This window comes from Numida meleagris, chromosome 5 (genome assembly GCF_002078875.1).
Source record: "Numida meleagris isolate 19003 breed g44 Domestic line chromosome 5, NumMel1.0, whole genome shotgun sequence".
Classification (NCBI taxonomy): Eukaryota; Metazoa; Chordata; class Aves; order Galliformes; family Numididae; genus Numida; species Numida meleagris.
Window position 1 is genome coordinate 43,647,883 of NC_034413.1, and position 25,050 is coordinate 43,672,932.

General features: G+C 40.3%; 1 protein-coding gene across 4 annotated transcripts in view; it reads right to left on the reverse strand.

Annotated features, from left to right (window-relative positions):
• The window catches only part of HECW2 (HECT, C2 and WW domain containing E3 ubiquitin protein ligase 2), a 164,669-nt gene that overhangs the window by 84,847 nt on the left and 54,772 nt on the right, over positions 1 to 25,050 (reverse strand). For 2 of the 4 annotated variants that reach the window (XM_021399236.1, XM_021399237.1), the window contains exon 1: positions 1,263 to 1,651. The exons of the other annotated variants lie outside the window; for them this stretch is intronic. In XM_021399236.1, the coding sequence (XP_021254911.1) occupies positions 1,263 to 1,302 (40 nt within the window). In that variant the 5' untranslated portion in view covers positions 1,303 to 1,651. Of the gene's footprint in view, positions 1 to 1,262; positions 1,652 to 25,050 lie in introns of those variants that run through there. 4 annotated transcript variants of the gene reach the window in all.

The following is a 25,050-nucleotide window of genomic DNA, read 5'->3' on the forward strand; positions in this document are numbered from 1 at the left end:
GTATATGGGTCTTCTAATTCACTGCTCTTGAAATCTATGCAGCTCAGCTCAGAAGAGATCAATCATTTTGGTAACACCATTGTATCCCCACATAATTCTGTGGAAATCTTATTTGGGATTTACCTCTTAAGCTAAGCTGGAAGATATTTTATGTAAAACCTTTTTAAGTGCCTGTATTATATATTCTTAATTTTAAAAATTAAGTTCTGATTGTCAAAATTTGACCCCTTCACATTTTTTTGTTAATTTTAATAAACTCTTGGACACTGAAAGTGATGTGTTACCAAGGCGGAGGGGGTTGTACACTCAGCCTACTGATAATTATAAAGCATCATTCTAAACATTATTTCTCTTATCAGATGTTCCCTTACTGTGTCCCTCAGAGGAGCGGGAAGGCTTGTGGATAGAAAGACTAAGTATAATTTTATCTCAAGCTGAGATTCACTGATTTGACACCCGTTTCTCTCCTAAGCATACTGTTTTAAATTATCATCCCCTAGACATTTTACTATATCATTTTTCTCAGTCTTTAGAAGTAACAGGATTAGTAGTTAGCAGTAGTTAACCTGCAGTGGAGAATAATTCTGAATTGAATTTTGAGCCAAGCATCAGGATGTTTCTATGATAGCACTTTCTGTGTAAAACAGGAGCCTGATTTCGATGCATGTTACTTGCATGACTTTCAAAATCTCAACCCTGCTGCCAGTAAGTGCACTCCACTTTTTGTTGTGAGCAAATGGTTCCAAGTAATAAAACAGACGGTCACAAAAATGTAAAGTTAACAACACTATAACAGAGAGTACTATGTATCTTAAGCAACTGACTGGGTACAAGTTTATAACAGTAGATTTTGTGCAATATTTTCGCTTTGGCACTGTCTAATTATTTTAATTCTATAAAGCAACTAAATAAATGGACATATTTAAAGAAGATGACAAGTTTTATCACCTGAGGCCTCACTCCTTTTCTGTAAAGTCAGTAAGCAAATTAGCACTTATAAGCAGAGTGTTTGTTGCAAACCATTATTACAATAAGTCACATTTTAGCAACCCATTTAAAACACAGCTACTGTTCTGCGACCAAATGTTAACTCACTGTATTCAGCTTACAGTCTGCGATACTCATTTAAGTCCCAGTGTCAGTCTGTGAACAACTCCCAGGCTTTCTACAGGAACCACAGGATTTCTCACAGAAGATAGCACTAGTGTACACAACACAATGATGACATTAGATCAATACTTTGTAGCACCTTCTAGCCTTACCTGCCCATTCCAAAGGGTATCTGTGGATCCTAAACTGCATACCTCCATTTGAATCCAATTAACAAACTACAGAATTCAAAAAAGACCTGTTTTTACAGGATGGATCCTAAAAGTAGCATTCTTGTTTCCAATCACAAACGGTATTTTCTACAGAATTTGCCTTTTGGAGCCAGGTTGTGCAGCTCAACTCTGGACACTTCAGCTCTGCATTAACACTGCTGCACAGTCACTGCTTCTCAGGCTGCTTCTCTGCTCTCCCTCCTGTCATTGTAAGGAGAGGATTTCAGAAGGATGTCCTCAAACTCCCAGGCAGTTTCTAGCAGTTACATGCAACTGTCTGCCTCTTCCCCTTTAATCAAGGGTTTATCTCTGTTCAAATAGCCAGTGTTAGAATGTATCAAGTATTATGTCCTTCCAGCAAAGCTATTTGCAGCCACTCCCATCCGGAGGGTACAGGAAGCATAAACCCCATCCTCCCCGCACTTCCTTCCTTGCCCTTTCCATGGGAGGATACCAAAGCACAGACCACAGTCCATCCAACAGGGAGAGGCTAGTGTACACAGAAGGATTTTTAAGTTCTAGAGATGACAGCAAGGCTGGCACGGTGACGAATGCAGCAGGAGCCCACGGAAGTGCGGACCAGCATTTACTCAGTACTTCACTTGCCCTGCAGTCCAGGTATTTTTGAGAAGAGCAGACTGCTTTTAAGTAACAGCAGCTGGGGTGAAGCTACTCTCAGCCCAGGATAACTGGCCACTGGGAGCTCCTGAGCAGGAGGATGAACAGGTGGCCAAGCGCAGTCATTCCTGCTTCTCCTCTTGCAGGCTGGTAGATGCCACTCCAGCATAGGGCTGGGACAAGGCTCCTCTGTGCCAGATGCTCTGACTGCCCCAACCTCCCTTCCTGGTGGATGTCAGCAGCTCCTTCAGTTCACAGCAAGGACACAGACAGTGCCCCAGTACTGCATGAACAGACAGGGCACTTCAAGGCCATTTTATAAGTAGGGTTCAAGCACTGCAGCAGATGCCCAGACCCACTCCATGGTCTCAAGACAGAGCCCTTGGTGGCACACGGCATTTTGTGAAATAAGGCGTTCATGGAACTCTATGTTAAAACTCTCAAAGCAAATTTTATTTTTTCCAAGTGAAAATTGGACAACAAAAAAACACAGCAAGAAAAATAACACAGGAATACTTTCTTCTGCTGAGCTTGAAGACTTTCCAACAAATGTTTCTAGTCCCAGAAATTAAGACAGACTTTGTGCTAATAAAGAACTGAATGCTGCTCTCATGTTTTGTGTTCCTGTGAGCACCTCAAGGGGAAGGAACACCAGAAGCAGGCTACTGCAAGAGAAATTTAAAACTGTTGCAGACTCAGTGGCTGCAAAGCTTTGAACGCCCACAGAGCAACCCCCAAAAAGGTGAGAGGAATGAAGTCCTAGGGCAGTCCAGTTGCATCCACTCAAGTGTCCCCCGTGACTGCCTTTACACCGAACATAGTATGTTGCTGACAGTTACTGCACTGTACCACTTGACACAGCAAGAGCAATTATTCAGTTTTTGACCGGTGGTTGACAGGACTGTGAGGGACGAGCTGTATTCCTCTCGCATCTCCCTCCTACTTCAGCTGTAGAAGCTGAGCAAAGACGAAATTGTAACACACAATCACAAAACCACATCCAAATGCTATACAACTAAAACTTCTTGCTATTGAAGTATAAATTGGCAGAGTAGTAAGCAGTGATCCTTGCTCCCATTTTCATACAGTCTTCATCCTGAGACCCTAAAACAGATCATTTCCTACTTTTTCTAGAATTATATGTATCATTTCCTTCTCTATGGACACAAGGAACACTTCAGCTCTAGGATCAGAGCAGCTCCATGCACCATCATGCAATGTAGGTTTGTGAAGGGCAGGTCCTGCTTGACCAACCTGATCTCCTTCTATGATCAAGTGACCCGCCTGGTGGATGAGGGAAAGGCTGTTGATGTGGTCTACCTAGACTTCAGCAAAGCCTTTGACACTGTCTCCCACAGTATTCTCTTGGAGAAGCTGGCAGCCTGTGGCTTGGACAGGTACACTCTTTGCTGGGTAAGGAGCTGGCTGGAGGGCCGGGCCCAGAGAGTGGTTGCGAATGGAGTGAAATCCAGCTGGCGACTGGTCACGAGTGGTGTTCCCCAGGGGTTGGTGCTGGAGCCTGTCCTTTTCAATATCTTTATTGATGACCTGGATGAGGGCACTGAGAGCACCCTCAGTAAGTTTGCAGACGACACCAAGCTGGCAGGAAGTGTCGATCTGCCTCGGGATAGCAAGGCCCTACAGAGGGATCTGGACAGGCTGGATTGCTGGGCTGAGGCCAGTGGGATGAGGTTCAAGAAGACCAAGTGCCAGGTCCTGCCCTTTGGCCACAACAACCCCAGGCAATGTTACAGGCTTGGGGCAGAATGGCTGGAAGACCATGTAGAGGAAACTGACTTGGGGGTATTGGTCTATGCTTGGCATGACCAATGAGCATGAGCCAGCAGTGTGCCCAGGTGGCCAAGAAGGCCAAGGGCATCCTGGCCTGTATCAGAAACAGTGTTGCCAGTAGGAGTAGGGAGGTAATTGTCCCTCTGTATTCAGCACTGGTGAGGCCACACCTCGAGTACTGTGTCCAGTTTTGGGCCCCTCACTGCAAGAAAGACATTGAGGCCCTGGAGCATGTTCAGAGGAGGGCAATGAAGCTGGTGAGAGGTCTGGAGCACAGGCCTTATGAGGAGCGGCTGAGGGAGCTGGGATTGTTCAGTCTGGAGAAGAGGAGGCTCAGGGGAGACCTTATTGCTCTCTATAACTACCTGAAGGGAGGTTGTAGTGAGCTGGGGGTCGGCCTCTTCTCTCTTGTAGCTAATGACAGGATGAGTGGGAATGGCCTCAAGTTGCGCCAGGGGAGATTCAGACTGGACATGAGGAAATACTACTTTTCTGAAAGAGTGGTCAGGCACTGGAATGGGCTGCCCAGGGAGGTGGTGGAGTCACTGTCCCTGGAGGTGTTCAAGAAACGTTTAGACGTTGTGTTGAGGGACATGTTTTAGTGGGGTTATATTGGTGGTAGGTGGATGGTTGGACTGGATGATCTCGTAGGCCTTTTCCAACCTCGCTAATTCTATGATTCTATGATTTGAAGGTACTGCAGCAACTCAAAGGATTAATTAACCACAATGCCAGACAAGAGAAAGACTGAAAGAAATACACAAGTTTTCAGACATATCACAGAGCACAATGGCAGGAATAAAGTGCAATTTCACTCCTTGGTATTCAAAGTAAAGACATCATTTAAATTCAAAGCGTTCAAAGACAAAAATAAATCGTTTCACCCATCTCTTTGGCAAAAATTCAAAAACATAACAATAGGAAGGAAATGACCTCAAGTTTAATCTCTTTCCTGAAAACTTTACTAATCCCCTTCCACAAAGTGATGCACATTCCATTCTTGCTATGCTTCAGGTTTTGGTTTTCACATGTGCAAGGCCTACAGTCCCAGTGCTCCCCCCATGACATGAGCTCCCGAGCAGCCCCAGTCACAGCAGGAAGCCCAACCCCATGCAGCCCTTGCATGCAGTGCTCGGGTTGTCTGTAACACATAGCCACACAGACAGGGAGCCACAGGGAGTGGGAATGTCTCACACTCTGCTAAAATGGCCACTCGTTCACTGTAAAATGCAATGCCTGGTTTCCATGTGTGGACCTGCATATTTGGGTTCATTTGGATTCATTTTGTTTCATCTCTATTTAACTGAGATTTTTTTCTCTAAGGATATGACTACATGCTTTCCTGACGCTATTTTCCTCTAGCTACAAAATTAAAACACAAAACATAAATGTAGTTTTTCCAACCTCTGTTAACGTTGGCAGATCTCTTACAGAAAATCTCTAAGACCTATCACATCCACCAATAGGAAGAGGGGTGCTACTTTAATAGAAATTAGATAGCCATTGCAATCATTTCAATCCATTCAACTCCTCCTATTTGTCCCCTCATATTGTCCTATCAATACGGAATCTGGCTCAAACTTTCATCATTTCCATCCCCAAAAATATCTTCCCACCTCCTTGTCCCTGCGTACCATGGCAGAGGCCCTGCCTGCATCTGATATCCCACCCAAGTGCTTGTCATCTCCCAAGCCCCCCTTCTACTTCCCCCCTCTCCTTGCCTTCCTTCCTGGGTCTGCCCACAGCTCCTAAGCCCTTGTCTTCCTCCATGCAGATGAAGGAAATCCCCTGTTCTCCCATACCTCTTCTCATCCTGACTACTCAGAGCCACTAGTGAATTTTTTTTTTGCTTGAGAATAAGTTGCTCTGTACAAGTAGCTATATATAGGGAAGATAAAACACAGGATAAAAGGCCTGGTGAGCCAGGAGAAGCAAAAATGAACATAAAAATATTTTTTGTGAGGGAAACCAGAAATAGAAGCTACCTAAAGCCCAAAGGAACACACAATAGTGAGAAAAAGGAAAGTACAAGTTAACACTTTAAAAAGAGGATGCATTTCAGGACAGACAATGTTGACAGACAATGTTGCCAGCATTGCACGGATCAGGTAAGAAAATGCACTGTTCCACTAACTGCACAATTAGTCGTTCTGCTTGGCCTCCTGCAGACTTATTCCCCCAGTAAATCTATCTTCACAATGACCTTAATCCCTTCTCAATATGCTCCTCCTTCTGATAGACAAAATTCACCACGGCATCCACAAACACATCCCCATGCTCCCACAACCTACTAGCCTGAAGAGAAGCTGTAACATCTGCTGCCCTGTGTGCAAAAATATACACAATATTTCTCACTTACAGGGTGCTTGATTGCAACCTTTTCTTCCCAATCACAGATGTAAAAACTAAGCTCCTTTGTTTTTCCTGGTTTGCTATTTAACAGCTCCTGTGTCAAGGCCATGTGAATTACAACACACAAAGTAAAGGTGATTACCACCTGCTTTTACTGGTAGTAAACCTAACAAAAAGGAAAAGCTCTGTGTTTACAAGTCTCCTGATGGCCTGTTAGCCCTGGGTGCGAGACACAAGCGGAGTGTTGAATAACCATAAAAATCATTAGTGTGCTAGATGATAACAAAGACGAATTAAAAAAAAAATCTAAACTTTTATTTCTGTGTCATGTTCAATCTGCCAGCCCAGGTTTATTGTGGAATGTTTTTCATCATTTTCCCTCTTGACTACAGCCGTATATGGCATTAGATAAAGACTTATTTGCTGACAGTGCACGAGCTGCTAAGCTTGCTTGAGCTGCATGCAGAAGAGGATTGCAGCTCCTTGGGAATAAAGGGCATGCACTTTTATCTGCAACCACATACTCATCACAAGTCTTTGCCAGAAAAACTAGAAAATATAACAAAGTATTCCTAATGCGAAAGACATACCAGCAAAGCTGTGCTTTTGTCAATGCTGCCTATCCTGACCTCAGATAAATTCTGTTGGTAGATAAACACTACCAACAAAAGCACAATTTTGCTAGCACAGCTGCACTTACAGAGAGGGCTTTCTCTGGTGTGACTGGGTAGGTACAGATCTCAAGTTATCTCACAGCCAGAGGAAGAAGTGAGATGTCATTTATCTCACGGCCTTTGTGCCATTTTTTACGGATAAGCAGCATGTGCTCATGTACGCAAGTACCCGATGCAGAAAGATACCAGAACTGCTATTGTCGGGCTTTTTTTGCTTTGGTTTTTTTGTTGCTGCTGTTCTTTCGCTGGTTGGTTGATTTGCTTTGCTTTTTTCCTGATAAAACATTTCTGAAAGGGAAACAACTAAAACCACTTCAGGAAGGCCCAGCTAGTTGTGGCAGCCGGTCCCTCTGGTCAGCAGTCCCCATCTTCTACCGCCTTCACAGCCCCTAAACAGGCTCTGTCATAAGATCATTATTAGCAGCCAGTTACCAGCAGAGACTCTGAGGGACATTTCACTCCTCTTTCCCTCACTCTCCCTTCTCTGTGAATTCAAGCCCCAGGGTTGTCCTGTCTGAAGCACCTCAGCCATGAGCCACAGGTGACAATGGGGACCTCAACAGGACAATCACTGCTCTGAGGGGCTACACACAGCATGAGAGATGCCACAGCAGTGTGTTTTGCAGTGTCAAGCTGGCCACCAGATCTTGCTCTGGGGAAAGGATCTTCCCTCTGAACTGACTTACCTACAAACCTAGAATTGTCACCTCCAGGGGCGGTCTCGGCCACGTAGGGAGAACTCAGCCACGATGGGAGAACTCAGCCACGACATGACCTCAGGTGCCCACACCACCAACAACCAGGTGGTATTCTCTGACAAGGGCACACATTTCAGGTTTCTGAGGATTGCAGTATTTGGGCCAGGCAAAGTTTGGGCAGCACTGAGCAGTCCGTGGTAGGGGAAATGACACTGAATGACCAATGATGTAACCATCTCTTCAGGGTTTAATTTTGGTAGTCTACGTCCGTGTGGGAAACAAATGGGCTTGTAGCTAACCTTCAACACATGTAGTTTTCCTATTATTAACTTACTGTAAAAAGAGGTTTTTCTTGTGGAACCATCAAGTAAACACAGCTTCCATAACAGAGAAGATTTAAAATAGAGTCAAGATGACTGTGTTCTCCTTTTACTTTTTTTGTTTGCAAATCTAAAAATAAAATTCCATTTTGAATCATTGTGAAACATACATCTGCCCCATAAAAGTCATACACATCACTGAAATGCACAAATTTAGAAAGCAGAAGAGATCTTTAAAAGAGATCTTTAAAAGAAACACGTTATTTTTAATATGCTTTTTGTAACTGCTCTAAGTTTCTTTTGTTCTATTTCTATTTATGAAATTTTAAAATCAGATACCAGCAAACAATTATTTGGCAATTGTTCACCAAAACTCACAGAAACATTAGGCCTTAGCATCAACATTTTGCTGGATTACATTTTGCAACACACTTCATGTTGCATGTATACCTTCTGCATGAAGCAGAGTAGATTTATTACCAGCACAAGTATTACTATGGATCTGCAGGGTCACCCAGAACACCTTCTATTTTCTGTTCTTCTTGCTGCTCATACAGTAGAAGCAACTACCCCACTTTACAAAGGACATATCTTAGGCAAGTATCAAACCTGTTACTGCCTGTATTATAAACTATTAAACTTCTTGCCCTAATTAGCAGGAGCCACCCTAGTTCTAATTAATAGAAGCCATCCCAATTCCCATGCCCTACAACTTAATAATGACGTGAGAAATCTAAAATTTCACCTCAATTTTGCAATTTTTTAATAAGCAATACGCTTATCTCCTTATTTCATCTTCTCATTGCAAAACTGAAATTATGATTTATTGTTAGAAACTATATTTTATTAACAGGTTACAAATCCTCCAAATTGCTAGAAAGCAAGAACTAGTTATTGATCACCATAATCAACAATAATTTTACAAGTCCCACTGCACTCTACTCACGGTGTTGCAAATTTCTTATTTCTGCAATTATATTCTATAAAACACAACCTGAATTCACTTTAAAATTATCCACTAATGTGTTGGGTTTTTTTTTCCCATTCATATTCTAAGCCATGCATTACTGCAGAAATGTTTACATTTTAGCAAGCGTGAGCAATCTAAATCAGCACTAAAGCTGAGCTCAGACACTGCAGGTTGGGACTTCCTGTGGGCAACACCTTGATCCATCAGGCTCTCCAGGCACTGCTGAGATAAAAACACCAACCAATCCTAAACAGCTACATCTGAAAAGTAACTTCAGGGTTTTTTGCCCCTCCAAATAAAGGAACTCATCAACACAAGGGCCATGCCATCAGCAAGAGCTTGCATTTCTAATCCTGAACTCGTAACTTTCAATATAAGAGCCTCTGACCCAAATAATTAATTAGATACATATAATAATAATTCCAAAAAAATTCTGGAAAAAAAATATTTAATTGTACATATGCAAACTTCAAACAAACTAAAAGGCTAAGTTTGGTAAACTTATTTCTTTTCTAGAACAACTCACATCCCACTCAGAAGAAAGTAGACGAAATGAAAGGTAGTATAACTTCTTAAAAACCCCTGAAGGCACAAGGCATCCTAATGAGCTGAACTCCGGCTCACAGGGAGCTCTCAGCCATGTAATAGGAAGGAGGTGCTCCCTCACCAGATGGCTTGCTCTGCTGATAGCCACCAAAGAGAATGAAGGCAATCACAAAATAGGCTTAGCTGACTAACTGTTCATGGATGCATGCCCTGTACTAGCTATGCTGAGCAGTTTTTTGTGCAGGTGAAAGCTTCAACTAGAATCAGCAAATGATTTTATATTAAGAAATATGTATTAAAAAAAGATTAATTCTTCATTTGCAAGGGTGTAACATTCAGACCACAAAACATTCTGAGCTACAGAGACAGCATCACCGAAGAGCTGACCCAGCCTTTGCACATGATGATCCATCAGCAGATTTTATGGCCAGCTAGTTGGTGGTTTCATTTTGCTGTTGATAATAAATCCCTCCTTTCGGTTTCCCAAAGCTCCATTTTTGTTCCTGGAATGAATCAGCAAGGGGGAAAGTCAGTGCCAGACACTCCCCAAGGATCCTGAAGAAACTAATTTAGCCTCTCCATCACTCCTGCAGTTTCAGCCTTTGTTTCACTTGGTGTTCATTTAGCCTCAATGCTAATTTTTTATTAATATTTATTGCTGGGGGGGTTGAACTAAAACAAGAAGCCCTGGATGTGGCATTCCCACAGGTAAAATGCACAGGAAAAATAAAAGAGTTGTGTGGTGGCTGACAGCTATGGATCCAGGAAATCAGTTCGGCTTTTGCCTCTTCAAATGGTTGATGGTTTGAACCCTGGAACTATTATGACAGAACAAATATAACTGGATTGGATGCCAGTAACATGGCACCCTTCAGCCATATGTGGAGGCATCATCAATGAAAAGAAAGGAGTAAGTCTGCCTCCTGTATCCTCACCTTCCTCAGCTTTGCTTTTGACTGCACTGGATTATTGCTTCAGTTTCAGATGTTGTCCAATCAATATTCTTCTTATTTCAGCCTCCTGACACTCATGGCATCAGTTAGCATTTCAATCCCCATGTTTGAGTCCTTTCCCATATCTAATACAGAAACATTTCTTAAAATGCTTTTTTTCCTTGCCAGTTCCAAGTAATTTCTCACTGCCTTTTACAAATCCTCCTAATTTCTCAATTGTCAATAAAATATGTCTCTGCAGCACACATCACCAAAGGATCTTGTGGGATTTAATATTCACTTAGCAGCTGTTGTTATTTTTTCTTTTTACATTTACCTTAAATATTATGAGCTGCTTAAGCATCAGTGCAAAGTATTCTATTGTTGTCTTTGACAGTACTCATTTCTAAGGGAATTTATTAGAAAGCCAGAGAGCTTGCTGGATTGGAACGCAGAAAGATATTTTTGAACAACGCTCTTGTGTCATTTTTCAACCTTCCAGCCATTTAAACCAAAGTGACACACCCTAATAAAACAGAGAAACAGCCGAAGAATATGGGTTCAAACTCAAGATAGAAACAGGAGCCAATGCTTCCCCCTCTTTCCTTTATTAGAGTGAACTCGTTAGCTTTTATACAGGGGACACCTCTGCGCAAGCAATTTCTTCTTTCGTTTTTACAAACCGGAAAAACATCTAGCTCCAGTAAAGCACTACTATTTTATTTACATGTAAGTATGTTTGCTAAGGCATCCAAACGGCTGATAAGCAATGCAGAAAAACCACAGAGGAATAATAATAGGTCAGCATAAAGAGAGCACATCCATGCAAACAGTGTGCAAAGGAAGGCTGTTCAAGGAATATGCTGAATCACTCTCTTTATCATTGCTTTTTCACAATTAGCAGTTATTTTCCTGCCCTGATACACTTTCCATCTCCTCCTCACTGCCTCTCGATGGCGAGATTTACTGGGAGTTTCTCCATCTCTTTTAGACATTGTGATGAGGGACATGGTTTAGTGAGAACTATTGGTGATAGACGGACAGCTAGGCTGGATGATCTTGTAGGTCTTTTCCAACCTTGGTGATTCTATGATTATATGATCTCATTGGTTTTCCATCACCGAAAAACTCCTTCAGGCTTTTCATCACAAATGAGTTTATCCTAAAAAAAACTTAGTTCTGAACTGGCATAAAAGTAGACCTAAACATTAGAATATTTCAGAAATTACTGAGGTCATAGCTATTATTTGCCTTCAAATGCACTAAGATGCTTTACTGTTATAAGTGGTATTCTGTATTCCTAGCTCTGACGGGATTCCTCCTTGAACTTGCTTCCCACTTTTAATGTAAAGATTCGGTTTAGATTCGATATAGCTATTAATAATGAGCAGAATAATTATACTTGATAATACAAGTTCATTATGAAACCCAGCAAAGCTTTTCTAAGCATTTGCTACTACTGTTACACCTGAAGTACAGTATTTTAAACTTTCTCAATGACATTCAGGTACACATTACTCCTTTACTGATAGATGACAACAAACAGCACTGAGTCAAACATCCAAGGAAAAAATATCCAAGGAGCAAGCAAGCAATATACCAATATGTAAAGAAAACAAACCAAACAAAGGGAGAAAAAAATAAGAAGCCTAAGGCTCTAGAAGTAGATGAAAATATTTTAAAAAAAGAAAAGTAATAATAATAATGTTCAGATCAGTTGCATTAAACTCGTTAAACCTAGCCCTGCCAACACAATTTGTGAACTGAGTCCCTGGGACACAATTTTCAACTGAATTGTGGTTTCTGTACTTTTGTGTATGTCATGTGCAACTGATTACTTGCAAATACAGACTAGCCCCACTCAATTTGCCCCCCTGTTGATCTAGTGTTAGCAGGCTGACAAAACAGAATTTAACCGCACAATTAAGGAAACACCGTAGACACCAGAAGACAGTTTTTCTGGATGAGCATATGACTGAAGTCTGACCTAGTTCACTTTATAGAAGCACAACATGTTTTTCTCATTCCTTTCCACCAAAGAATATAGTGTGGTTACACACTGTACTAATATTCAAGCAGACACAGGATAACCCAGAAATAGTTCAGGGGAGCAGCACATTCTAAATTTGCAGATACAATTTCAAAGACACTATTTTTGCAAAGTATACAGGCACGGGAAATCTAATTTGTTCTCTTCTGCCTCAGTGCCTACAGATCTGCCACGTCCCTGGCCTGATTCAGGTCCCTTGGCCTGGAGCCTGCGGCTTGTTTACTTGGCAGAAATTCACACGTTTTTGTCGGTTCTTTGCTGAGGAGACCAAACATGTTTTGCCACAACATGCCCGATTGTTTTTCATAAAGGTTAGGAGGTAGCTGCAGCTACCACACTCTGGATATGATCCCTTACGCCTTGACGTAGAGCCACAAGCAGGTAACTACGCTGACCTGCAAGTCAACCTTGTTTCAAGCAATATTTCTCTTTGTGTGTTCCTTAAAATTTACAATCAATAATTTCTTCATATTCTTCAGGACAAAAAGATCTACTAATTCAACACATATGTTCCTATAAAGCATGAATATTCTGCCCTTTTGGCAGCCCATATGAGGGACACACCAGCTGCTCCATCTCCATGTGGCCACAGAGTCCCAACCTTGCCACCTTCACAGCAAAACAGAATAATTATATAAAAAACTAACTACTAAACAAAATAGACATTTTTTTAATATTGGGGAAGCACAAAAGGTCACAAATCTTCATAATATCTTGGAGAAAAACAGTAATATATATGCCATATGACACATTTTCACAAATAAACCAAATATGGAAGTAAAAAGCCATCACTATCCTAATCCTTCTCAGAATAACAAAAACATGTCGTCCTTCTTCAGAAAAGGATTTCTACTGCATTAAATGCGTGGCCAGGCCCACTGTGGAACCTGCAGCTGCAGCTCCTCACAGGTGCTTCTCTTTCACTCCAGAGGGCACATTAAAAAGTTTTCAAGCAATGCTTCACAGTGCAGTGGCTGACACTTGTTCTCCAATAATGAAACTGCAGTGCATCTATTGCTCAATGCTGTGAGTTCCAGATAAACACTGACAAAAACTGGGAAACCAGAGTAAGAAGCCAGTGTCATCCTCAGCTTATTCCCTGTGCAGGGGCAGCAACTTCTCCAGAGCACTGCAGTTGGGTTTTCATTTTGTACCTGCAATTATCCTGCTCTCCTGTTTTGAGATGCCTTACATGCCATTTTGAACTGATTAACACATTATGATACCACCTCATTCTTTCTTTTCTGCTTGAAAAAAAATAAATACTGCTACACATGTAATTTCTACTTTCCATTCCTCTCACGTACCACTGGCTGTTGGCCACCTCTTTATGCAAATACGTGACTGCAGCAAAGGTTGTGCAAACAACCTTTTATCCTCCCATTGTTCTAAATCCCCTGTAACAAAAAACACCGGCTGTTCAGCAAATCCCTCTTACTGTTCCACCACTCCACAAGGAAGATAAAGCTCTCACTGCTCTGAAAATAACATATGAAGTCTAGTACAACTTCAGGAGAGGATCAACTCCCATGCAGTACCCTGCGCTCTCTTCCTTCTGTTGTGATCTGAATGAAATCACATTTTTCCAGACAGCCTAAAAACCTGACAGTATATGTCATCTGTCTGGGGATGTAGTATTCATTGCTTGCAGGTAACACAACAAAGCAGGGCGAGCTGGCTAATTAGTGCTGGATCCAAACTCAATAGTTCAGACCTGGTCCAGATGTCAAAACTTCTTAGAAGTTCAAGGTCATCTGGTTTTACTTTTAGTTTGGCTCCTTACAGACAAAATCCCAAATCAAGAGGTTTGCTGCGGTCTTCCTCATTTTTGTCCCTAAATAACTGCATAATTCTTGGGAAGCCAAGAAAATCCCAAAGGCTCATATACCTACTGCATCAGACGTATATATGTTACTAAAATGGTGTCCTCTTACTTTTTTTTAAACTAAGCATTCAGGATTTCCACCAGCTGCCAATGCAGTGAATCAGCAGAGCCTCACGAAGAGAAAATCCCTCCTGGGACTCCCACACCCCTGAATGGATACTGGGCTGCGGGCTTTTTATTACCAAGCAAACCCAGCTGCCTTTGCCTGCTCTGGACACTAAGAACATCATCAGAAAGGGCTCAAAAATTAGTATACAAATGTTTTGTGAGCAATGAAGTAACAAGAGAAGCACATTGCCCATGCAGCCCTCAGCATTCGAGAGGCTATTTTAAGAAAGCTCAGTAGTACTCAGCTCAGCACCTTTATGTTACACTTCTTATGTTATACTCAAGTCCAGTTACAAACTCAATTTTGCATTAGAGATTTTGACCATAACTACATTTCTAACACCAACGTTCAGAAGCTCTTTCAGGATATTTTTTCTGAAATCCTTTTGGAATATGAAACATATAGAATTTATTTTCAGAGAATATCTATATATCAGTATCCACAGAACTATCAAGGGCGTATACGATTTTGAACACAGCATCCTCTATTCACCAGGCAATTTATTTCAGGAGGTTGACTCATTTCCTTAAAGCTTTTTCAGCTATCTGTTGTGACTGAAAAAAATTCTGAAAATTTAGAAGTCCTCAAGGAAATGAGCCAATACATCCTGGAAGAAATGCATCCAATACACACACAATAAGATAAGTCAGTCTTAGATTTGTAAAGAAATGAGCAGGAGGAAGTTCCAAGAAAACTTTAAATATTTTAGGCAAAACACAATGTTTGTTTCCCATCACAGTAAGTTTCTTTATGTACACTTTAAAAGCTGCACGCTATGGTTAATCAGGAAGTTATCATTGGTTTTTGGTTTTTTTTTTTATTTCCCTAGAGAAGAACATTAGATGAAAGAAAGCTGAAATATTTCAATTTCCTCAATATTTAAATTATCAAGAACAATCAATCAATCAATCAAACAAATCAAAAGCTGCCATTATGCCTCATGAGACCTTGATTTCATATCCCTAGTGCATACCTCAGGAGTATAGAGTCCATGGTCAAAGTACACATCTCAAGACAGAGCATTTCAGTGCAATGCACAAGACATCACAGAACTACCTCCTGACAGAGCTCTGGGGATGCAGGCTACCTGGCAGTCCTCAGCCAGAGGCAAGGAATCAAGAGGTTCCTACCTTGAATGGTCTCCAGCAATGTAATCAAGTGAACTCTTGGAAATGACCAACTCATTGAAAACAAAAATGACCTGGAAAAGTTAACACAATCTTTCCAAGAACTACTCATATGCCCAGGGTTTCATGTCTTGGAATATTTGAAATCATGACAGGATCAAATGAAAGACCCATTTGTCAAGCAATAAAGCTTTCATGAAACAGCTTTTATATATACTTGTGAAGAATGAAGCCTGTGATTCAAGTATTCTCAGTATTCTCCGTCCTTACGTGGAAAAAAAGCAATTTTTCATTCAAATTTTTCTATGCCATTGTTTGTCAGACAATTTAGCGGCATGACAATCCAGCATAGGTGTCCATGGCTGGACATGCACCAAGTGACAAAGCACACTCATGTGCTCAGCTGGAAAAGATGCTAAGCGTCTTTTTTTCCTGTGGGAGGCTCATCCTCCATGCACAAGCAGCTCCTGGAAATGCAGTGTGGACACGGTGTGGTATTGAGTCTCCCCACACATGCCATCAGTAGCAGCCAGCTGTGAGAGATACTCCTATTGCTCCCAACCCACTTCTGGAGAATTGACCAAGTGGGGTTCTCACAATGGAGGCAAACTGCACCCCCAGTCTGCAGCACAAAGACAGTCTTCAGTCAGATTCAATCATAAAAGCAATCTTGATTTTCTCCATTACTTTTGACATCCTTTACAGCTTATATCCATGTCTGTTCAGTCTTTCCAGCTGACTGCCTTGGTCTTCATTTTTCTATTTAATGATTTGTCTGTACCCGAATATCACTTCAGCCCCATGTATAGTTTTTTCCCTTTCTTCTGGTGAGCCAAATGAAGAGGTTTCCAAACCTCAGCATGCCCCGCTACCATCCACTAACTCCTTCACCACAAGTTCTTAAAGTGTTGATCCCAATATCTAGCAATATTTCCTTGTTTCAAAGCTGTTACCTCACACAGTAAAACTAAGGCACAAGCAGCCTTCCCATGACATAGTTTCTTGTCAGAACTGGGAATCACCATGAGCAGGCCCGCAAGCTGCCTGCAGAGCTGCAGAGCTATGCTCTGAGGAAAAAGCAGCCACTGAACTGCACAGAAAGTCAGGCTGGTACGTTCCCAAAGGAAAGATATAGCTAAGTTAGATGGAACACAACTACTCTCAAATTGGTGGGGTATCCTGGGCTGCATCAAGAGAGGAGTGGCCAGCACAATGAGGGGGATGATTGTCCCCCTTGACTCTGCTCTTCTGAGGCCCCATCTGGAGTACTGAGTCCAAGCCTGGGCCCCCCAGTACAGGAAGGATGCCAAGCAGTTGGAGTGGGTCCAGAGAAGAGCCACAAAGATGATCAGAGGGCTGGAACTCCTCCCCTACAAAGAAAGGCTGAGGGAGTTGGGCTTGTTTACTTGGAGAAGACAAGGCTCCAGGGAGACCTCATTGTGGCCTTCCAGAGAGAATAGAGCTTACAAGCAGGAGGGGGACCAACTTCTTACAGTCTGATAGTGACAGGACATGGGAGAATGACCTTAAACTAAAAGAAGGGAGATCTAGGTTAGATGCTAGAAAGAAAATTTTTACTCAGAGGGTGGTGAGGCACTGGAGCAGGTTGCCCAGAGAGGCTGTGGATGTTCTATCTCTGCAGGCATTCAAGGCCAGGTTGGATGGGTCCTGGGCAGCCTGATCTAGTAGCTGGCAACCCTGCCTGTGGCAAGGGAGTTGGAATTAGATGATCTTTAAGGTTCCCTTCAATCTAAGCCATTCTATGACTCTAAGTGTTTTTTAAAGGCAAGGCAGATTAAACTTGATCATCTTCATGAATTATCCTACTCAGATTCACTCTCACCTTACCAAAAGAAGTATAACATAAAAATGCAAAAAGGAGCAATACAAAGGTAGAAGGGGCGACAGAGTGAGAAGGTGCACATGTACTCTATAAACTGACAGGAATAGAAACAGAAAGTGTGTGGAGATGGAGGAAACAAAATAATTTCCTACTGTTTTGTTTGCTTACAGAGTCCACAATGTCATTAACCTAACATTTGACAGAAATCCACAGATTCTTCCAACACAAGAAACTTTGTGGAAGGAGCAGGACTGTGATTTGGAGAAAGAAATCAAACTAAATGAAAAAGAATGTATTCTTAAAAAAATAAGTACAATTCTCCCCCACGCACTTCCAGAAACACTCTATACATTCAGAAGATATGATAGAGAAGATCCCAGCCTTCATTTGTGGACTAACAACAGTCAAAAATCCAGCATTTGTTTTCAGGTTATGTAGCTTATTACCAGGACGTTAATTTTCAGAATGAAATTTCTCAGCCTTTGTCTGGGTAAAATGTGGAGTAATGGTAAGTAATTCAGATCCCTGAAGAGTGAACAAGCTGGGCCCTCAAAGAGTTCATCCTCCTCCACTATTGTGAAATGAAATACTTCAACAGGGTCTTCTCATCCTTAAAAAAAATCACAAGACTCAAGTTTTAGGCAACTGGAATTTTTAGATGAACACCCTTTATATCCAACCACTAAAACAAAGCTTTCATTTGTTTGCAATGTCTAGAGTTTTCTAGTGAGTAAATATCTACAAGATCGCCATGACATTAGTAATTAGTCTTGAGGAACAAATAACCTACCTCAAAATAATTGATGATTAATTTTCTGGCTAAACAAAAGTCTGTTCTCTGTTCGAAATCAAAATGTTATCTTATGCTGAGGTTTGGATTAACTGTGTCTAACTGCACAGCAGCCCTAAGTAAAAAGACGTTACCCAATCGCATCATGAGCAATAGCATCATGATTATCTATTCTTCATTATCTCTCATGAAGCAGATGCAGAAGACTGAAAAAGGAGCTTGGAAGATTGCCCAGAATCTTTTCAATCCGCTTCACCAGGAGATAATTTAGAATTTCAAGGATAAGTTAACTCTAGAGTAATGCATGGACAGCTTTTTCCCATATTAACAACCAGGAACATTGCTACCCGGTCTTCAGAACCATCATGTAATTTTCAGAGTAATAGGAATGACTTTTTTCCTCTACACATTCCCTAGATCTTTCTCTCCACCCATACACTTTTGTAGGTCTGCAACATGATGAATTATTTATTAAGGTTTAAGATTTCTCTCTTATACAAGAAGAATGACAATGTATTTCTTTCTAATCCCAAATCTTTAAACTCATCTCACGAGGATGAAAGCAGATGAAGCCAAATCTACTCACAGCAAGTACTAAATGGCTGCACTGATTAATCTGGATAAGAACAAAGCTAAAAGAAAAAAGTCTTGTTCAACTCTTTAGAAGCTGTTCTATTTTACCAGTGTGCCAAAAATCAAAGTCAATTATATTAAAATTATCACTAGCTGAAAATAAAGGAGATATAGGTCTCAGAAGTAAAAACCTCCTTCTCTCAGTGTTAACAATCAATAGCAAAAAGGACCACAAAATTGTGTAGGCTAGTGATGACAGAGAAGCTTTTTTAATTTGTGTAAATATCTTGAAAGCATGTCACATTTCCATGATTCTTTTAGAATTCTTATCAGAGTATTTTTTAAGAACAGTAATTCCTTGGGGACTTTGCAAGCCAACAACAGAACCTAGAATTTGAATGCAACTAGAAACAAAGGCTTACCAACTTGTCTACTCATAGAAATACAAGGAAACTCCAAACATAAATAAATAATTAGAGACAGCATAATTCAACTTCCACTCCTACTACAGCAGTCTACAAACAATATTCCATCACATCCTCTGTGCTGGTTTAGCTGCTGCATGCTGTGGCTAAGTGGGTCTAATGGAGAATTCCAGTGTAAAAGAGAGCTACTCTTCTCTAGCTACCTCTGCTGCTCTCCTTCATCCAATTCAAGAAGCTAAACCAGCACAGAGCCACTTGTTCTCTTTGGAGGGTAAATTCCTTGCATGTTTAGCTGCCAGCTGTACTGACTGGCAGAGCAGTACCAGCCAACAAAGGGAGCAGACATGCTGGGCTGCAAGAAAAGGAGAAAGCAAGACCAAAGCGAAACCACATTCTCAGTCACTATTGTTGATAATGTGCATTGGGAGACATAGTTTAGTGGGGTTGTTGGTGGTAGGTGGATGGTTGGACTAGGTGATCTTGTAGGTCTTTTCCAACCTAGCTAATTCTATGATTCTATGATTGTGCTCCTCGATTTTTTTGTAACAGTAAAATGGGTTCCTGTAAATCTCATTTATGTTACTCTTACGTAAATCCCTATATTTGCTCCTCGGAACCTGGACTTAGCATTTCAGTGCACAGTTACTTCTGCTCAGCCAAGGGGCAGAAGAGGGTAGCACCTAAAACAATAATCTCCACTAATCAGAAAGGTGATAATTTTTATTCAACAGCTTGAACACGAGTGTATTCAATTAAGTGTGCTGTAATTAAGACTGTTTTGTAAAATCTAAATCTTAGGTGCTGATGATTCAGAACATCAAGCTGAACGAACAACAAATGTCATAAATTCATTTGAATAACTGGCTAAAATCCCAGTGATGTCAGGAGGGTTGTGCTTGCTTTTACTTGCAGAAAACAGATTACTTTTTCATTTTTAAAGCAAAAAGGAAAATGCACTTTTCATCCTATTGCTCAAGTATTTTACAAGTTAAATATTATATCAAAGAAATGGTGTTGTGGGCTTTACATTAGGTACTACCCCATAAATAGTAACTTCAAAAATCTTATCCATTGTTGACTTCAGTAGATTATTTCATCTCTACCAGTATCCTGAAAACAATCGCCTTTAGGTAAAACTACTGAAATTCAGAGATGCATCTATGTTGATAAAATGGTCAAGCAAATCTTCCTTCTCCCTGCAGGCTACCATCTGCTGAACTATGTCATGCATGAAACTCTATATACAAATGAAACTACAGTGAACATAGACAATCTTTTGCTTCCTTTTTTCAAAAGGCCATTATTGCATATTTATCTTAGTGGCAATGTTATGTGTCTAGTATTGCACTATAATGTCCTACTACATGTATTTCATCTCATAAAGTCAAACTCATTTAGACTTAATTGGTTTCATATGCGAGAAAGCACTTCCACATTTGACAGTAAAGATGAAACATCGATTAAGGTCCTGATCTTGCAATGCACTGAATGCCTTTAATTCTTAGCTCCTTTCAGGAGCGACACCTGACAGGTCCAAGCTGTCAGTTAGAATCTGTCTAAAGTTATCATGATGTGCAGCTCCACTCATGTAAGCCATATTAATAACCATAAGGAAGCTCAAATTCTCCAAGAAGGAAGAATTCATAAAGCACAAGAGTGCACATCATATCTGTTAATAAAAACTTCTAATGGCAACTAAATAGTTAGGATCAGAGAGCTACAGTCAGGGAAAATCGCAAACTAAATTTCTAATCATATTTTCTGTAAGAAAAATTGATACTGGTGACCTGTATCCATCAAACCTCCATCTGTGTATGGTTAAAGAGAGCTTGATATTAACAGCAATGTGCAGCAACAGATCAAGCTCAAACTCAACTCTCAGATATTTACTTAAACAAATATCCCTTGTCCAGTTCCCTTAAGATCTGACTGTGATTGTCACCTCCATTATTATATAAGTTATTTTGAATATGTTCTATAAAATTTCAAAATAAGCCCCCTTACATTCACTTAATCCTTTCTAGTATGTATCTTGCTCCCTCCATGCAAGGTAACGAACTTTTGCTGAATCTTTTCCTCTTCTCCCTAGCGCAATACATGGGAAATAACTATTATTTTTATAGGAACTGTATGTTTAATTTTTGCTTTACTGCATACTGAGATATAAAGGATTCATTTATTCCAAGGCCAGGGCAAGAATGACAAAAGCAACGAACATAACAATTTTTTTAAAACTTCCAAGGACTGCTAACACATCAGCAATGTAATGAGTGATTAGTGATTTGAAATCAACCAGAAGATCAAACACTTGGACATGAACTCTTGAATGACTGCTAGACAAAGGAGGCCAATTGTGAGAAGAGAGTTTGACCAGACTTTGGAACGAAGCTCTGAGATATGGGATCTGCTATCCTAAAAACTGGCTGACCACCAGAGTGAGAGCCCTGGAGTCCTGAATGCTGCTGGGCAGAGAGACAAGAAACACTGCCAATGCAGACATTTGCAAGCTTTGTTTTTCCCAAGGAGTAAAAGCCAGCTAAGCAGTCAGTGTAACTGCATTCTTGTAACACCTTCACCCCACATCAGCACATCTCTTGTGCCAGATGTGTCTTGATGGGCTTGCCGGAAAAGGATGCTGACTACAATCGATGCTGGCACCTTCAGTAACTTCCACCAGTCATAATTTAAGATCTTGCATATCCAGTACCAGCATCTATTAAACAGATGTATTGAACATATTCACCAATAAACTGTTGTGTCCCAGTATGCATGTTTCTCACCTTTTTAAGTGATACCAGTTTTAATTACGCTCATCACAACCTTAATGTATATATTCAACACTCAGGTTGATAAATCTATGCAGGTGAAGGAGCCAAGAACTTCATTAAAAATTTAAATGAGGAATTCTAACACGGTGCATAATGCAAAAGTAATCCATAACGTATTACTTACATGAAACAAATCAATAGTTGAATTAATAGTTTTCCAAATTATTTCAAAACTAATACTTGGCATGTTGATTTGATGATAGAAAACAGCTCAGCAAGTGTCTTTAAAAAATGAAAAATGAGAGCCCCTTCCAAACAAATGTAAAAAGACACACTAACATAAGGCAACATTATGATAAAATGGAAGATTATCAATTCAGAAACATACATTGTTTAACATTAACCAGTGTTTATATTTGCCATCTTCCCATCTGCTGGAACAGCCACTTGCCATCAAAAAGGCAGGGTGGGAAGCATACTGCTTTCTCTCCAAAGGATTATAGATGTTGTCACACCAAAACCTTTTGCAGTGAAAAGATACTGACAACACAGCTGAAAGAGTCCTCCCTGAAGCTACATTTGTCTAGTTTTGAGGTCAGGGGTATCTCAAAAACTTGAAACACAATTAACTGAAAAGTTTAGATGTTGTGGTAAAACTTAATCACAGCTTGAACTTCTTCCTGATATAAATACCATTTTAAAATATTCCATTTTGCTTTTTAATCAGGAAATTAATTCCTTTCTTCTTAAACACAGCAAGCGTCTTGTAATTCAGTGAATGTATCTTCATAAGGGATCTGCTCTATGCAAATACAATACATAGAGAAAGCACCTTCTATTCATTTTCAGTTTTTGCAGTAAAGAGGAGGTATTGTACTACCCTTACTGTGATTTCTGAGCAAAATTTATTGGATTATAGCTGAGGAGGAGAAAGTACCAAATTCAGTGTTGGGAAAAAAGTAGCTTTGTATGTGGCTCAGGCTCTATGAAGAAAGAGCAGTGAAAGATTAAAATGCCACACCTAGAGGGAAAGCTGGCTTCTGAAGACCCTTGGTTTGTTACTGATTTTTGTTTTAATCACTGTGAGCCTCATTGCATACAATTTTACGATTCAATTCCTGAATTAGGCTGCCTCCTCTTTCCACTAGCCCACTCAAGAAGTGCCTTGCAAGCTGTCACATCTTTCCATAATATTACTAAGTCATCAGCAAATGATGTATTTCAGGGCTGATTTTTCCACATACTACTGCTTATCACAAATATCAATATGAAACAGAAACAAACTGATGTCAATACCAGATGGAGGCCAACATGAACTCAAGTTCCCTCCTTTAGTCTTTCTTAGGGTTTCCTAGGAGGTTAGCTTTACTATATATTTAATTTAAGCATACATCTACCAAAAGTTTCACGGACATCTCAGCATACCCAGGTATGTCTTTTCCAGAGTTTTTGGAGCCCGGCTAGTTTTGTTTTGTTCCGGTTTTTATAGAGAGAACAAAACCACCATGGTGTTTAGATATTCAGCTGAGACAATGGAAAAAAAAAAAACAACAAATCCCCACAGGCTGACTCACAAAGAACACAAAGGCAAGTTCTTGGAAGTCTAAGCCAAAGCTTCTACCAAGAACCAAGCTGGGTAAGGATTGACTCTCCTATACAGAAAGGCATATCTGTATTTTAAAAACTTCAGCAACAGCCAAAACTAGGAGTAATCACAAAATAATACTGCTAGCTATGCAGAATAACTAGCCATAAGAAAGTACTGTTCAGATTTTCAAGTAATCATACTGCTAAAAACCAGGAAGGGGAAAAAAAAAAGAAAACAAGAAGTTAATAATCAGTCTTTTCCAGAAGATAATGAAGTTATTATTTTCTACATTTTCTATAATGGAAACCAGAGAAATCTGTTGAGGATAAAGTATCTTAAATTTTTATAATCTCTCTGTCTAATTGAAGCCACTATTTTATATGTATTAAAGGCAGTTTACATGAAAGCTTTTTTCTTTTTAATCTCGTCTGACGTGAAATGGAAAAGCTCCAACCTCCACTACACTAGGAGGCTTAGCGCAAATGTAGATCCCATCTAAATTGTCCTACATAGCTCAGGATCAGGTTTTTCTTTCTTTCATTCCTTGTTATTTTTTAAAAAGGCTACTGAGAATCCATGCTGTAGGTGTAACAAAAATTCAAGCAGCCCGAGTGAACTAGCAGAGGGAAATAAAGATAATGACCTTTGACAACCAGCATTTTAAATGTGCTAAGGCTCTCTAGAAAAGGGGCATGCATCTCATAATCAGGACTCTCTAAATTAGGGCAAAAATAGGCCAATTTGGAGTTAATCTACTAAAACCAAAGTAGGATTTGCATCTCTCCCCTGACTTTTTATTCTTTATTCTGTACTTTCTGAATTCTTTAAATATGAGACTTCAAGGCAACCCATAAAACTCATCAAGATGTGGCTTCACTCAGCACCTTATTAACCATGGTCGCTCCACCATGATACCTGCTTGGACTGCAGACTCAGGTAGTTCTCATTCTGCTCATCTTTAAAAGAGTTCTCACTTCCCAAAGACATGGTATGCTGTTGCTACAATAACACACAGTGACAAGAAAACCTGGATGCCGCACAGTGATTTGTTTGAGCTGAAAAACTTTCTCTCCTTTTTTATTTCAGCTGGGTCCAATATTTTGTGCAGTCTTCCTCACTAAAAGTCTTATATTAAAAAAATAATAATAATAATGACATCAATTGAAAGATTTAGATAGAATTTCAGTGGGCCTACAATGAAACCTTTACACTCACTGGATACCATAGAAGGATGTCTGTAAAACTCCAGTACCTTACACATTGTTTGGAACAAGCATTTAGAACAAACAAGTACAGTGTGAAAGCCAGGTCAGTACTGGACAAAGCAAACTTCACAGAGCTAAGAGGATGAAAAATGTATTTGTTAACTAGTGTCATCTATTTCTTCAAAAGGTGAAAGCTTTCAGTCTAAATCCAGTGGTGCTTCAGAAAAAGAAAAAACAGAATTGACCTCTTACTTTTCATTAAGATAAAAACACTGGAAATTGGCCTTTACTCTTCAGATCAGGCACCTCCACTACAAAGCTCCACTCTGAACTTCATCCTGTCCTGTCACTTTCACTTGATAATCCTCACAAGTAGGCCTGAAGATGGTAGGAAAAGCCCATTCCAGACAAACTCAAAGCTGAATTCAAAATGATAAACCTGTATTTTATATTCAACAATTTCA